The sequence below is a fragment of the Oncorhynchus masou genome, chromosome 30 (assembly GCF_036934945.1).
Source record: "Oncorhynchus masou masou isolate Uvic2021 chromosome 30, UVic_Omas_1.1, whole genome shotgun sequence".
NCBI lineage: Eukaryota > Metazoa > Chordata > Actinopteri > Salmoniformes > Salmonidae > Oncorhynchus > Oncorhynchus masou.
In genome coordinates this window covers 71,169,475-71,184,844 of record NC_088241.1, presented here as the reverse complement: position 1 = coordinate 71,184,844, position 15,370 = coordinate 71,169,475, and the positions used below count along the sequence as shown (strand labels likewise).

Here is a 15,370-nt window from a genome sequence, read left to right as displayed (position 1 = left end):
CACTGGAGACAGGAACAGTACAGTTACAGGTGACTGGAGACAGAACCAGTACAGTTACAGGAGACAGGGCCAGCACAGTTAGAGGTGACTGGAGACAGAACCAGTATAGTTACAGGTGACTGGAGACAGAACCAGTATAGTTACTGGAGACAGAACCAGTACAGTTAGAGGTCACTGGAGACAGAACCAGTACAGTTACAGGTGACTGGAGACAGAACCAGTACAGTTACAGGAGACAGGGCCAGTACAGTTAGAGGTGACTGGAGACAGGACCAGTACAGGTGACTGGAGACAGGACCAGTACAGTTAGAGGTGACTGGAGACAGAACCAGTACAGTTAGAGGTGACTGGAGACAGAACCAGTACAGTTAGAGGTGACTGGAGACAGGACCAGTACAGTTAGAGGTGACTGGAGACAGGACCAGTACAGGTGACTGGAGACAGAACCAGTACAGTTAGAGGTGACTGGAGACAGGACCAGTACAGTTACAGGTGACTGGAGACAGAACCAGTACAGGTGACTGGAGACAGGAGACAGAACCAGTACAGTTAGAGGTGACTGGAGACAGGACCAGAACAGTTACAGGAGACAGGGCCAGCACAGTTAGAGGTGACTGGAGACAGAACCAGTACAGGTGACTGGATACAGGACCAGTACAGGTGACTGGAAACAGGACCAGTACAGTTACAGGTGACTGGAGACAGAACCAGTGCAGTTAGAGGTGACTGGAGACAGAACCAGTACAGTTAGAGGTGATATGAGACAGAACCAGTAGAGTTAGAGGTGACTGGAGACAGAACCAGTACAGTTAGAGGTGACTGGAGACAGAACCAGTATGGTTACATGTGACTAGAGACAGAACCAGTACAGATACAGGTAACTGGAAACAGAACCAGTACAGTTAGAGGTGACTGGAGACCGAACCAGTACAGTTAGAGGTGACTGGAGACCGAACCAGTACAGTTAGAGGTGACTGGAGACCGAACCAGTACAGGTGACTGGAGACAGAACCAGTACAGTTAGAGGTGACTGGAGACAGGACCAGTACAGTTAGAGGTGACTGGAGACCGAACCAGTACAGTTAGAGGTGACTGGAGACAGAACCAGTACAGGTGACTGGAGACAGAACCAGTACAGTTAGAGGTGACTGGAGACAGAACCAGTACAGTTAGAGGTGACTGGAGACAGAACCAGTACAGTTAGAGGTGACTAGAGACAGTTTCAACTGTTCTGCCTTATTATTATTCGACCATGCTGGTCATTTATGAACATTTGAACATCTTGGCCATGTTCTGTTATAATCTCCACCCGGCACAGCCAGAAGAGGACTGGCCACCCCACATAGCCTGGTTCCTCTCTAGGTTTCTTCCTAGGTTTTGGCCTTTCTAGGGAGGTTTTCCTAGCCACCGTGCTTCTACACCTGCATTGCTTGCTGTTTGAGGTGTTAGGCTGGTTTTCTGTACAGCACTTTGAGATATCAGCTGATGTACGAAGGGCTATATAAATAAATTTGATTTGATTTGATTTGACTGGAGACAGGACCAGTACAGTTAGAGGTGACTGGAGACAGGACCAGTACAGTTACAGGTGACTGGAGACAGAACCAGTACAGTTAGAGGTGACTGGAGACAGGACCAGTACAGTTAGAAGTGACTGTAGCCAGAACCAGTACAGTTACAGGTGACTGGAGACAGAACCAGTACAGTTAGAGGTGACTGGAGACAGAACCAGTACAGTTAGAGGTGACTGGAGACAGGACCAGTACAGTTAGAAGTGACTGGAGCCAGAACCAGTACAGTTACAGGTGACTGGAGACAGAACCAGTACAGTTAGAGGTGGATGATTCACAGATATAGATCTTGCTAGCTAATAAATGGATTTCCTATTGGTACAATTAGTGTTGAAGGCATAGGTGAAATCCTTACCATCCTTGGCCATTCTCCACAGCCAGCTCAAGCACAGTGTCAAAGTGTTGACAGAACAGGGGTCTGAAGAGGATGTCTACACTGCAGGAGGCCAGAGGGGGCAGCACTCCTTTACACGGCTGCACTGTGATCTAGCAACACAGGAGAAGAAGACAAACACCAACAGAGGACAACAATGGGACTATCAGGTCTCAGTACAAACGGACAAACTGTTGTAAAACACTTACCACGGCAACACCTCAATATTACAGTATGTGTGATATTTCAGTGTTTTACTTTAACTTACCTTTAACTCACTTGTTAGTGTGTTTACCTGTGTGTGGTGGCTGTATGTCCTCTCTGCCTTCCCAGACTCCAGACTGTCTGTCCTCTCTACCTTCCCAGACTCCAGACTGTCTGTCCTCTCTGCCTTCTCTGGCCCCAGGCTCCAGAAGGCCTCTAGATGAGTGGTGTTGGTGAGGACCATGGTGGCCTCGGTCTGGTCACCTAGCTGCATTAGACCTAGGTCAAGACTGGGAACACTCACAGACACCTGCGGACCCTGGAACACACCAACACACACCGGAGGAAGTAGAGTTGGCGAGGTTACACAAAGATGAAGGATATGTCTGTTGTACTGGTAGAGCACTATACAATACTTTTCAGAATGTTTAACTGTCAGGTAATACTCTCCAATCAAATCTCGTGTTGAGAATGACTAACTCAGCGGATGATGCCGTTTAGACAGCTATGATATGAGTCTCTGAGAATGACTAACTCAGCGGATGATGCCGTTTAGACAGCTATGATATGAGTCTCTCTGAGACTAGCTCAGCGGATGATGCTGTTTAGACAGCTATGATATGAGTCTCTCTGAGACTAGCTCAGCGGATGATGCCGTTTAGACAGCTATGATATGAGTCTCTCTGAGACTAACTCAGCGGATGATGCCGTTTAGACAGCTATGATATGAGTCTCTCTGAGAATGACTAACTCAGCGGATGATGCCGTTTAGACAGCTATGATATGAGTCTCTCTGAGAATGACTAGCTCAGCGGATGATGCCGTTTAGACAGCTATGATATGAGTCTCTCTGAGACTAGCTCAGCGGATGATGCTGTTTAGGCAGCTATGATATGAGTCTCTCTGAGACTAGCTCAGCGGATGATGCCGTTTAGACAGCTATGATATGAGTCTCTCTGAGACTAGCTCAGCGGATGATGCTGTTTAGACAGCTATGATATGAGTCTCTCTGAGAATGACTAACTCAGCGGATGATGCCATTTAGACAGCTATGATATGAGTCTCTCTGAGACTAGCTCAGCGGATGATGCTGTTTAGACAGCTATGATATGAGTCTCTCTGAGACTAACTCAGCGGATGATGCCGTTTAGACAGCTATGATATGAGTCTCTCTGAGAATGACTAACTCAGCGGATGATGCCGTTTAGACAGCTATGATAGGAGTCTCTCTGAGAATGACTAACTCAGCGGATGATGCCGTTTAGACAGCTATGATAGGAGTCTCTCTGAGACTAGCTCAGCGGATGATGCTGTTTAGACAGCTATGATATGAGTCTCTCTGAGAATGACTAACTCAGCGGATGATGCCATTTAGACAGCTATGATATGAGTCTCTCTGAGACTAGCTCAGCGGATGATGCTGTTTAGACAGCTATGATATGAGTCTCTCTGAGACTAACTCAGCGGATGATGCCGTTTAGACAGCTATGATATGAGTCTCTCTGAGAATGACTAACTCAGCGGATGATGCCGTTTAGACAGCTATGATAGGAGTCTCTCTGAGAATGACTAACTCAGCGGATGATGCCATTTAGACAGCTATGATATGAGTCTCTCTGAGAATGACTAGCTCAGCGGATGATGCCATTTAGACAGCTATGATATGAGTCTCTCTGAGACTAGCTCAGCGGATGATGCTGTTTAGACAGCTATGATATGAGTCTCTCTGAGAATGACTAACTCAGCGGATGATGCCATTTAGACAGCTATGATATGAGTCTCTCTGAGACTAGCTCAGCGGATGATGCTGTTTAGACAGCTATGATATGAGTCTCTTTGAGACTAACTCAGCGGATGATGCCGTTTAGACAGCTATGATATGAGTCTCTCTGAGAATGACTAACTCAGCGGATGATGCCGTTTAGACAGCTATGATAGGAGTCTCTCTGAGAATGACTAACTCAGCGGATGATGCCGTTTAGACAGCTATGATAGGAGTCTCTCTCACCTTGAAGGTGACCTGTATGACCAGAGCAACAGGTTGGTGATGGTGCTGAACATGACACAGCAGTCTGGATATGACCGCACCTGGTCGCCCTCCGGTCAGAACCAGCTCCAGGTCAAAACACTCGTTCACCTCTGGACCACAAACACACAGTCAACCAGTCAGACAACAGATCAGTTTACTAACCACTAGTCAGTCAACAGAGCATTCTATTAAATCGAATTGTATTTGTCACATGGTTAGCAGATGTTAATGGTCACATACACATGGTTAGCAGATGTTAATGGTCACACACATGGTTAGTAGATGTTATTGGTCACATGGTTAGCAGATGTTAATGCGAGTGTAGCGAAATGCTTGTTCTTCTAGTTCCGACAATACAGTAATAACCAACGAGTAGTCTAACCTAACAATTCTACAACTACTACCTTATACACACAAGTGTAGGGGGATAAAGAATACGTACATAAAGATATATGAATAAGTGATGGCAAAGAACGGCATAGGCAAGATGCAGTAGATGGTATCGAGTACAGTATATACATATGAGATGAGTATGTAAACAAAGTGGCATAGTTTAAAGTGGCTAGTGATACATGTACAGTGGGGCAAAAAAGTATTTAGTCAGCCACCAATTGTGCAAGTTCTCCCACTTAAAAAGATGAGAGAGGCCTGTAATTTTCATCATAGGTACCCTTCAACTATGACAGACAAAATGAGAAAAAGAAATCCAGAAAATCACATTGTAGGATTTTTAATGAATTTATTTGCAAATTATGCTGGAAAATAAGTATTTGGTCACCTACAAACAAGCAAAATTTCTGGCTCTCACAGACATGTAACTTCTTCTTTAAAAGGCTCCTCTGTCCTCCACTCGTTACCTGTATTAATGGCACCTGTTTGAACTTGTTATCAGTATAAAAGACACCTGTCCACAACCTCAAACAGTCACACTCCAAACTCCACTATGGTTTAATAGTTGCTGTGGGTACGACATCGCCCGATGCACTTTCTAATGAACTCGCTCACAGAATAACAATGATCCAGGGTTTTACCAGCCCTGGTTGCACAATCGATATGCTTATAGAATTTAGGGAGTCTTGTTTTCAGATTAGCTTTATTAACCAGTCAGTCAACAGCCCAGTCTACTAACCAGTCAGTCGGTCAACAGCCCAGTCTACTAACCAGTCAGTCGGTCAACAGCCCAGTCTACTAACCAGTCTGTCAGCCAACAGACTAGTCTACTAACCAGTCAGTAAACAGCAGGTTACTAGCCAGTGTACTAACCAGTCAGTCAACAGACCAGCCTACTAACCAGTCAGCCAACAGACCAGTCTACTAACCGGTCATCCAACAGACCAGCCTACTAACCAGTCAGCCAACAGACCAGTCTACTAACCAGTCAGTCAAGAGACCGTCTACTAACCAGTCAGTCAAGAGACCAGTCTACTAACCAGTCACCCAACAGACCAGTCTACAAATCAGTCAGTCAAGAGACCAGTCTACTAACCAGTCAGTCAACATAAATCTACTAACCAGTCAGTCAGTCAACTGACCAGTCTACTAACCAGTCAGTCAACAGAACAGTCTACTAACTAGTCAGTCAACTGACCAGTCTACTAGACACATTAATCAGTCAGTCTACTAAAGCTACAGAGTTCTGCTGCACCTCTGCTAAATGTCTTGAAATGTATAATTCATGTTCATCTCTTATAAACAGTCTGGCTGAATCATGTCATGTACCTATTTCCCCAGCAGGGGGCTCCACCTCTATGATGTGACAATGACATGTTCCTATTTCCCCAGCAGGGGGCTCCACCTCTATGATGTGACCATGACATGTTCCTATTTCCCCAGCAGGGGGCTCCACCTCTATGATGTGACCATGACATGTTCCTATTTCCCCAGCAGGGACAACTTTTACATTACCGTATAAAATGGTCTGACAGTGATGTGGATATACTCGGTATACATATCCCAAAATAAATAAATAATCTCACTACATTCAATTTTAATAGAAAGTTGGCAAAAATAGATAAGATCTTGCTACCGTGGAAAGGAAAATACCTGTCTATTTGTGGAAAAATCACCCTAATTAACTCTAGTCATATCCCATTTTACCCTGATTAACTCTTTAGTCATATCCCAGTTTACCCTAATTAACTCTTTAGTCATATCCCAGTTTACCCTGATTAACTCTTTAGTCATATCCCAGTTTACCCTGATTAACTCTTTAGTCATATCCCAGTTTACCCTGATTAACTCTTTAGTCATATCCCAGTTTACCAATTTGCTTATGGTTTTGCCTACACCGAGCGACTTGTTTTTAAAATGATATGAGCAAAAAATATTCCATTTTATTTGGAAAGGCAAGTCAGACAAAATTAAAAGGGCCTATTTATATAATGAATATGAATTCAGAGGGCAGAAATTATTAAATATTAAAGCATTTAGACCTCTATGGTTAAAAAAAACAATATTTGGGGAATAATTAGATTTTTTGTATAATCTTCATAAATAGGACTGGTGGAGTTATGCCATAGATGCAGCTAACAAAAAAATATGGAAATGTCTGCTCTCACCAGAATTACAACCAACGAATTGCAGCATTACCGCAAAAATGGAAGAGGCAAGTAGAAAGGGGATAAAGTAAGGAACTTGTCTGTCAGCCCTTCATTAACGACCAAAATTGGCTAAAGAAAATTGTGATGAATGAATAAGCATACCAGTTTCATTTAAGGAAATGTCACATTTACGTAAGTATTCAGACCATTTACTCAGTACTTTGTTGAAGCACCTTAGGCAGCAATTACAGCATAGAGTCTTCTTGGGTATGACACGACAAACTTGGTACACCTGTATTTGGGGAGTTTCTACCATTCTTCTCTTCAGATCCTCTCAAGGTTGGATGGGGAGCGTTGCTGCACAGCTATTTTCAGGTCTCTCTAGAGATCTTTGATCGGGTTCAAGTCTGGGCTCTGGCTGGGCCACTCAAGGACATTCAGAGACTTGTCCTGAAGCCACTCCTGCATTGTCTTGGCTGTGTGCTTAGGGTCGTTGTCTTGTTGGAAGGTGAACCTTCGCCCCAGTCAGAGATCCTGAGCGCTCTGGAGCAGGTTTTCATCAAGGATCTCTCTGTACTTTGCTCTGTTCATCTTTCCTTTGGTCCTGACTAGTCTCCCAGTCCCTGCTGCTGAAAAACAACCTCACAGCATGATAATGCCACCACCATGCTTCACCGTAGGGATGGTGCCAGGTTTCCTCAAGATGTGATGCTTGGTGTTCAGGCCAAATAATTCAATCTTGGTTTAATCAGACCAGAGAATCTTGTTTATCATAGTCTGAGAGTCCTTTAGGTGCCTATTGGTAAACTCCAAGCGGGCTGTCGTGCCTTTTACTGAGGAGTGGCTTCCGTCTGGTCACTCTACCATAAAGACCTGATTGGTGGTGCCGCAGAGATGGTTATCCTTCTGGAAGGTTCTCCCATTTCCACAGAGGAACTCTGGAGCTCTGTCAGTCAGAGTGACCATTGACCAAGGCCCTTCTTCCCCGATTGCTCAGTTTGGCTGGGCAGCCAGCTCTAGGAAGAGTCTTGGTGGATCCAAACTTCTTCCATTTAAGTATGATGGAGGCTACTGTGTTCTTGGGGACCTTCAATGCTGCAGACATTTTTTGGTACCCTTCCCCAGATCTGTGCCTCGACACAATCTTGTCTCTGAGCTTTACGGACAATTCCTTCGACCTCATGGCTTGGTTTTTGCTCTGACATGCACTGTCAACTGTGGGACCTTATATATGCAGGTGTGTGCCTTTCCAAATCATGTCCAGTCAATTGAATTTAACACAGGTGGACTCCAATCAAGTTGTAGAAACAGCTCAGGGATGATCAATGGAAACAGGATGCACCTGACTTCAATTTCAAGTCTCATAGCAAAGGGTCTGAATACTTGTTTTTTTTTTGTTTTTTTTACCTTTATTTAACCAGGCAAGTCAGTTAAGAACAAATTCTTATTTTCAATGACGGCCTGGGAACAGTGGGTTAACTGCCTGTTCAGGGGCAGAACGACAGATTTGTACCTTGTCAGCTCGGGGGTTTGAACTTGCAACCTTCCGGTTACTAGTCCAACGCTCTAACCACTAGGCTACCCTGTAGATAACATATTTCTAACATATTAACATATTTCAGAACTTTTGTGAAACATCACAGACAGCACAGTTGAAAAATATATGGCAAATAGAAATAAAAACTGGATGGTTTTCAGAGATAGATGGGAGGGGTTGAGTGGAGTTGAAGGATGGGGACTAAATATATAGACTGTGTGTTAAATGTATACAGTATGGATAAGCTGGAAGGATGTGGACTAAATAAATAGACTGTGTGTAAATGTATACAGTATGGATAAACTGGAAGGATGTGGACTAAATATATAGACTGTGTGTTAAATGTATACAGTATGGATAAGCTGGAAGGATGTGGACTAAATATATAGACTGTGTGTTAAATGTATACAGTATGGATAAGCTGGAAGGATGTGGACTAAATAAATAGACTGTGTGTTAAATGTATACAGTATGGATAAGCTGGAAGGATGTGGACTAAATATATAGACTGTGTGTTAAATGTATACAGTATGGATAAGCTGGAAGGATGTGGACTAAATAAATAGACTGTGTGTTAAATGTATACAGTATGGATAAGCTGGAAGGATGTGGACTAAATATATAGACTGTGTGTTAAATGTATACAGTATGGATAAGCTGGAAATATACGCCCAAGTGTTGTTGTTCATTCGTTTACTCCAAATAGGGGATGGGTGGTAGGGTTAGGGGGAAATAATAAAGGAAATAAATATATATAAATATATTATCTATATATATATATATATATATATATATATATATATATATCTGTGTGTGACCATGATGTGTACCTATTTCCCCAGCAGGGGGCTCCACCTCCATGATGTGACAGTCACTGCTCCTCTCCCAATGGAAGGCGATTCTGGATCTGCTGCTGTTCCACATCTGAAGAGACAAAGACTACTGGTACCATGGTGGTCTGGAGAACAGACCATCAGAGACTACTGGTACCATGGTGGTCTGGAGAACAGACCATCAGAGACTACTGGTACCATGGTGGTCTGGAGAACAGACCATCAGAGACTACTGACACCATGGTGGTCTGGAGAACAGACCATCAGAGACTACTGGTACCATGGTGGTCTGGAGAACAGACCATCAGAGACTACTGGCATCATGGTGGTCTGGAGAACAGACCATCAGAGACTACTGGTACCATGGTGGTCTGGAGAACAGACCATCAGAGACTACTGGTACCATGGTGGTCTGGAGAACAGACCATCAGAGACTACTGGTACCATGGTGGTCTGGAGAACAGACCATCAGAGACTACTGGTACCATGGTGGTCTGGAGAACAGACCATCAGAGACTACTGGTACCATGGTGGTCTGGAGAACAGACCATCAGAGACTACTGACACCATGGTGGTCTGGAGAACAGACCATCAGAGACTACTGGTACCATGGTGGTCTGGAGAACAGACCATCAGAGACTACTGGTACCATGGTGGTCTGGAGAACAGACCATCAGAGACTACTGGCATCATGGTGGTCTGGAGAACAGACCATCAGAGACTACTGACACCATGGTGGTCTGGAGAACAGACCATCAGAGACTACTGGTACCATGGTGGTCTGGAGAACAGACCATCAGAGACTACTGGCATCATGGTGGTCTGGAGAACAGACCATCAGAGACTACTGGTACCATGGTGGTCTGGAGAACAGACCATCAGAGACTACTGACACCATGGTGGTCTGGAGAACAGACCATCAGAGACTACTGACACCATGGTGGTCTGGAGAACAGACCATCAGAGACTACTGACACCATGGTGGTCTGGAGAACAGACCATCAGAGACTACTGGCATCATGGTGGTCTGGAGAACAGACCATCAGAGACTACTGGTACCATGGTGGTCTGGAGAACAGACCATCAGAGACTACTGACACCATGGTGGTCTGGAGAACAGACCATCAGAGACTACTGGTACCATGGTGGTCTGGAGAACAGACCATCAGAGACTACTGGTACCATGGTGGTCTGGAGAACAGACCATCAGAGACTACTGGTACCATGGTGGTCTGGAGAACAGACCATCAGAGACTACTGACACCATGGTGGTCTGGAGAACAGACCATCAGAGACTACTGGTACCATGGTGGTCTGGAGAACAGACCATCAGAGACTACTGGCATCATGGTGGTCTGGAGAACAGACCATCAGAGACTACTGACACCATGGTGGTCTGGAGAACAGACCATCAGAGACTACTGACACCATGGTGGTCTGGAGAACAGACCATCAGAGACTACTGACACCATGGTGGTCTGGAGAACAGACCATCAGAGACTACTGACACCATGGTGGTCTGGAGAACAGACCATCAGAGACTACTGGTACCATGGTGGTCTGGAGAACAGACCATCAGAGACTACTGACACCATGGTGGTCTGGAGAACAGACCATCAGAGACTACTGACACCATGGTGGTCTGGAGAACAGACCATCAGAGACTACTGGTACCATGGTGGTCTGGAGAACAGACCATCAGAGACTACTGACACCATGGTGGTCTGGAGAACAGACCATCAGAGACTACTGACACCATGGTGGTCTGGAGAACAGACCATCAGAGACTACTGACACCATGGTGGTCTGGAGAACAGACCATCAGAGACTACTGGCATCATGGTGGTCTGGAGAACAGACCATCAGAGACTACTGGTACCATGGTGGTCTGGAGAACAGACCATCAGAGACTACTGGTACCATGGTGGTCTGGAGAACAGACCATCAGAGACTACTGACACCATGGTGGTCTGGAGAACAGACCATCAGAGACTACTGACACCATGGTGGTCTGGAGAACAGACCATCAGAGACTACTGGTACCATGGTGGTCTGGAGAACAGACCATCAGAGACTACTGGTACCATGGTGGTCTGGAGAACAGACCATCAGAGACTACTGGTACCATGGTGGTCTGGAGAACAGACCATCAGAGACTACTGGCATCATGGTGGTCTGGAGAACAGACCATCAGAGACTACTGGTACCATGGTGGTCTGGAGAACAGACCATCAGAGACTACTAGTACCATGGTGGTCTGGAGAACAGACCATCAGAGACTACTGACACCATGGTGGTCTGGAGAACAGACCATCAGAGACTACTAGTACCATGGTGGTCTGGAGAAGAGAACAGACCATCAGAGACTACTGGTACCATGGTGGTCTGGAGAGAGAACAGAGATTACTGGCATCATGGTGGTCTGGAGAAGAGAACAGACCATCAGAGACTACTGGTACCATGGTGGTCTGGAGAGAGAACAGAGACTACTGACACCATGGTGGTCTGGAGAACAGACCATCAGAGACTACTGGCATCATGGTGGTCTGGAGAAGAGAACAGACCATCAGAGACTACTGGTACCATGGTAGTCTGGAGAGAGAACAGAGACTACTGGCATCATGGTGGTCTGGAGAAGAGAACAGACCATCAGAGACTACTGGTACCATGGTAGTCTGGAGAAGAGAACAGAGACTACTGGTACCATGGTGGTCTGGAGAAGAGAACAGACCATCAGAGACTACTGGTACCATGGTGGTCTGGAGAGAGAACAGACCATCAGAGACTACTGGTACCATGGTGGTCTGGAGAGAGAACAGAGACTACTGGTACCATGGTGGTCTGGAGAACAGACCATCAGAGACTACTGGCATCATGGTGGTCTGGAGAAGAGAACAGACCATCAGAGACTACTGGTACCATGGTGGTCTGGAGAAGAGAACATAGACTACTGTACTTAACCTGTGGGCAAAGACCATTTCACCAACTGCTTTTGGACGTAAGCGCGTCACTTGGCCAATTTGGACGTAAGCGCTTCACTTGGCCAATTTGGACGTAAGCGCTTCACTTGGCCATTTTGGACGTAAGCGCGTCACTTGGTCAATTTGCCCACTGGGTAAACATAAAGTATCTCATTGATGTACTATCATAACTGATTACCTTAAAGCTCCTGCGGATGGTGGTGCCTATGAACACCTCTCCAGGGATATGAATAGAGTAAGGCTCCAACAGGACCTGGTAGGCCTGTGTCAACCCTTTGACCTCTATCTCCATGACAATCACATCGTTCACCTTGGGTGCGGTGTCCAGAGGTTCATCCTCTCTGGGCAGCTCTGGGACGTCCCTCACTACCAGGTGACACACACGGTGGTAGTCCATCAACTGGATAAAACACACATCAACTTTTACTACACTGATGCACCTAGTGAATCACACCCTACAGCTACTCATGGTCCAGTCTGGTTAGAGGTCAGAGGTTACCTGCTGGGGCTGGTATGTAAGGAGGAACTCATGGTCCTGTAGGGGGGTGAGCAGGCCGGAGGCGGGGCTGACGTAGAACACGTCGTCATTGGCCAAGTGGTACTGGATGTGGGCGGGGTCAGGGATCTCCCCAGGGAGGAGGGTCTGCAAGTTGGGCTGCATGATCTGCCAATGGAACGCCAGCTCCAAGTGACTGACACACAGACAGACATATAGAGAGAGAGCGAGAGAGAGACAGTGACACACAGAGAGAGAGAAGAAACAGACAGAGAGAGAGAAGAAGCAGACAGAGAGAGAAGAAGCAGACAAAGAGAGAGAAGAAACAGACAGAGAGTGAGTAGAAACAGACAGAGACGGACAGAGAGAGAGTAGAAACAGACAGAGACAGACAGAGAGAGGAGAAAAAGACAGAGAGAGTAGAAACAGACAGAGAGAGAGTAGAAACAGAAAGAGAGAGAGTAGAAACAGACAGAGAGAGTATAGAAACAGACAGAGAGAGTAGAAACAGACAGAGACAGACGGAGAGAGGAGAAAAAGACAGAGAGAGTAGAAACAGACAGAGAGAGAGTAGAAACAGACAGAGAGAGAGTAGAAACAGACAGAGAGAGAGTAGAAACAGACAAAGAGAGTAGAAACAGACAGAGACAGACAGAGAGTAGAAACAGACAGAGACAGACAAAGAGAGAGTAGAAACAGACACAGACAGACAGAGAGAGAGTAGAAACAGACAGAGACAGAGACAGACAGAGAGAGAGTAGAAACAGACAGAGACAGACAGAGAGAGGAGAAAAAGACAGAGAGAGTAGAAACAGACAGAGAGAGAGTAGAAACAGAAAGAGAGAGAGTAGAAACAGACAGAGAGAGTATAGAAACAGACAGAGAGAGTAGAAACAGACAGAGACAGACGGAGAGAGGAGAAAAAGACAGAGAGAGTAGAAACAGACAGAGAGAGAGTAGAAACAGACAGAGAGAGAGTAGAAACAGACAGAGAGAGTAGAAACAGACAGAGACAGACAGAGAGTAGAAACAGACAGAGACAGACAAAGAGAGAGTAGAAACAGACACAGACAGACAGAGAGAGAGTAGAAACAGACAGAGACAGAGACAGACAGAGAGAGTAGAAACAGACAGAGACAGACAGAGAGAGAGACAAAGACAGAGAGAGTAGAAACAGACAGAGAGAGAGTAGAAACAGAAAGAGAGAGAGTAGAAACAGACAGAGAGAGTATAGAAACAGACAGAGAGTAGAAACAGACAGAGACAGACGGAGAGAGGAGAAAAAGACAGAGAGTAGAAACAGAGAGAGAGTAGAAACAGACAGAGAGAATGGAAACAGACAAAGAGAGTAGAAACAGACAGAGACAGAGAGAGAGTAGAAACAGACAGAGACAGAGACAGACAGAGAGAGAGTAGAAACAGACAGAGACAGACAGAGAGAGAGACAAAGACAGAGAGGGAAAAAAGGTGAGAAAAATTATTCTACAGAAAGAGAGATTTCTGCAAACATCTACAGAAATATATGGATCAGACCTGAAACATTACATTTGGAAAGGGGTTCTGGTCTAACGTGTTGTTGATGGTGGTTAGTTTAAGGGTTAGGGCAGGTAGCTGGTCTAACGTGTTGTTGCTGATGGTTAGTTTAAGGGTTAGGGCAGGTAGCTGGTCTAACGTGTTGTTGATGGTGGTTAGTTTAAGGGTTAGGGCAGGTAGCTGGTCTAACGTGTTGTTGATGGTGGTTAGTTTAAGGGTTAGGGCAGGTAGCTGGTGTAACGTGTTGTTGATGGTGGTGGTTAGTTTAAGGGTTAGGGCAGGTAGCTGGTCTAACGTGTTGTTGATGGTGGTTAGTTTAAGGGTTAAGGCAGGTAGCTGGTCTAACGTGTTGTTGATGGTGGTTAGTTTAAGGGTTAGGGCAGGTAGCTGGTCTAACGTGTTGTTGATGGTGGTTAGTTTAAGGGTTAGGGCAGGTAGCTGGTCTAACGTGTTGTTGATGGTGGTTAGTTTAAGGGTTAGGGCAGGTAGCTGGTCTAACGTGTTGTTGATGGTGGTGGTTAGTTTAAGGGTTAGGGCAGGTAGCTGGTCTAACATGTTGTTGATTTTGGTTAGTTTAAGGGTTAGGGCAGGTAGCTGGTCTAACGTGTTGTTGATGGTGGTGGTTAGTTTAAGGGTTAGGGCAGGTAGCTGGTCTAACGTGTTGTTGATGGTGGTTAGTTTAAGGGTTAGGGCAGGTAGCTGGTCTAACGTGTTGTTGATGGTGGTGGTTAGTTTAAGGGTTAGGCAGGTAGCTGGTCTAACATGTTGTTGATTTTGGTTAGTTTAAGGGTTAGGGCAGGTAGCTGGTCTAACGTGTTGTTGATGGTGGTGGTTAGTTTAAGGGTTAGGGCAGGTAGCTGGTCTAACATGTTGTTGATGGTGGTTAGTTTAAGGGTTAGGGCAGGTAGCTGGTCTAACGTGTTGTTGATGGTGGTTATTTAAGGGTTAGGGCAGGTAGCTGGTCTAATGTGTTGTTGATGGTGGTTAGTTTAAGTGTTAGGGCAGGTAGCTGGTCTAAAGTGTTGTTGATGGTGGTTAGTTTAAGGGTTAGGGCAGGTAGCTGGTCTAATGTGTTGTTGATGGTGGTTAGTTTAAGTGTTAGGGCAGGTAGCTGGTCTAAAGTGTTGTTGATGGTGGTTAGTTTAAGGGTTAGGGCAGGTAGCTGGTCTAACGTGTTGTTGATGGTGGTGGTTAGTTTAAGGGTTAGGGCAGGTAGCTGGTCTAACATGTTGTTGATTTTGGTTAGTTTAAGGGTTAGGGCAGGTAGCTGGTC

The 15,370-nt window shown here is 45.5% G+C and overlaps 1 protein-coding gene across 1 annotated transcript in view; it reads right to left on the bottom strand.

The window, feature by feature from the left end:
• dlec1 (DLEC1 cilia and flagella associated protein) overlaps nt 1-15,370 on the bottom strand; it is a 197,118-nt gene that overhangs the window by 93,362 nt on the left and 88,386 nt on the right. Inside the window, exons 15-20 of the mRNA XM_064949696.1 lie at nt 12,568-12,760; nt 12,247-12,468; nt 9,085-9,178; nt 4,157-4,287; nt 2,240-2,467; nt 1,927-2,057 (exon numbers count right to left, since the gene is read on the bottom strand). Of these exons, the coding sequence (XP_064805768.1) occupies nt 1,927-2,057; nt 2,240-2,467; nt 4,157-4,287; nt 9,085-9,178; nt 12,247-12,468; nt 12,568-12,760 (999 nt within the window). The remainder of the gene's footprint in view (nt 1-1,926; nt 2,058-2,239; nt 2,468-4,156; nt 4,288-9,084; nt 9,179-12,246; nt 12,469-12,567; nt 12,761-15,370) is intronic.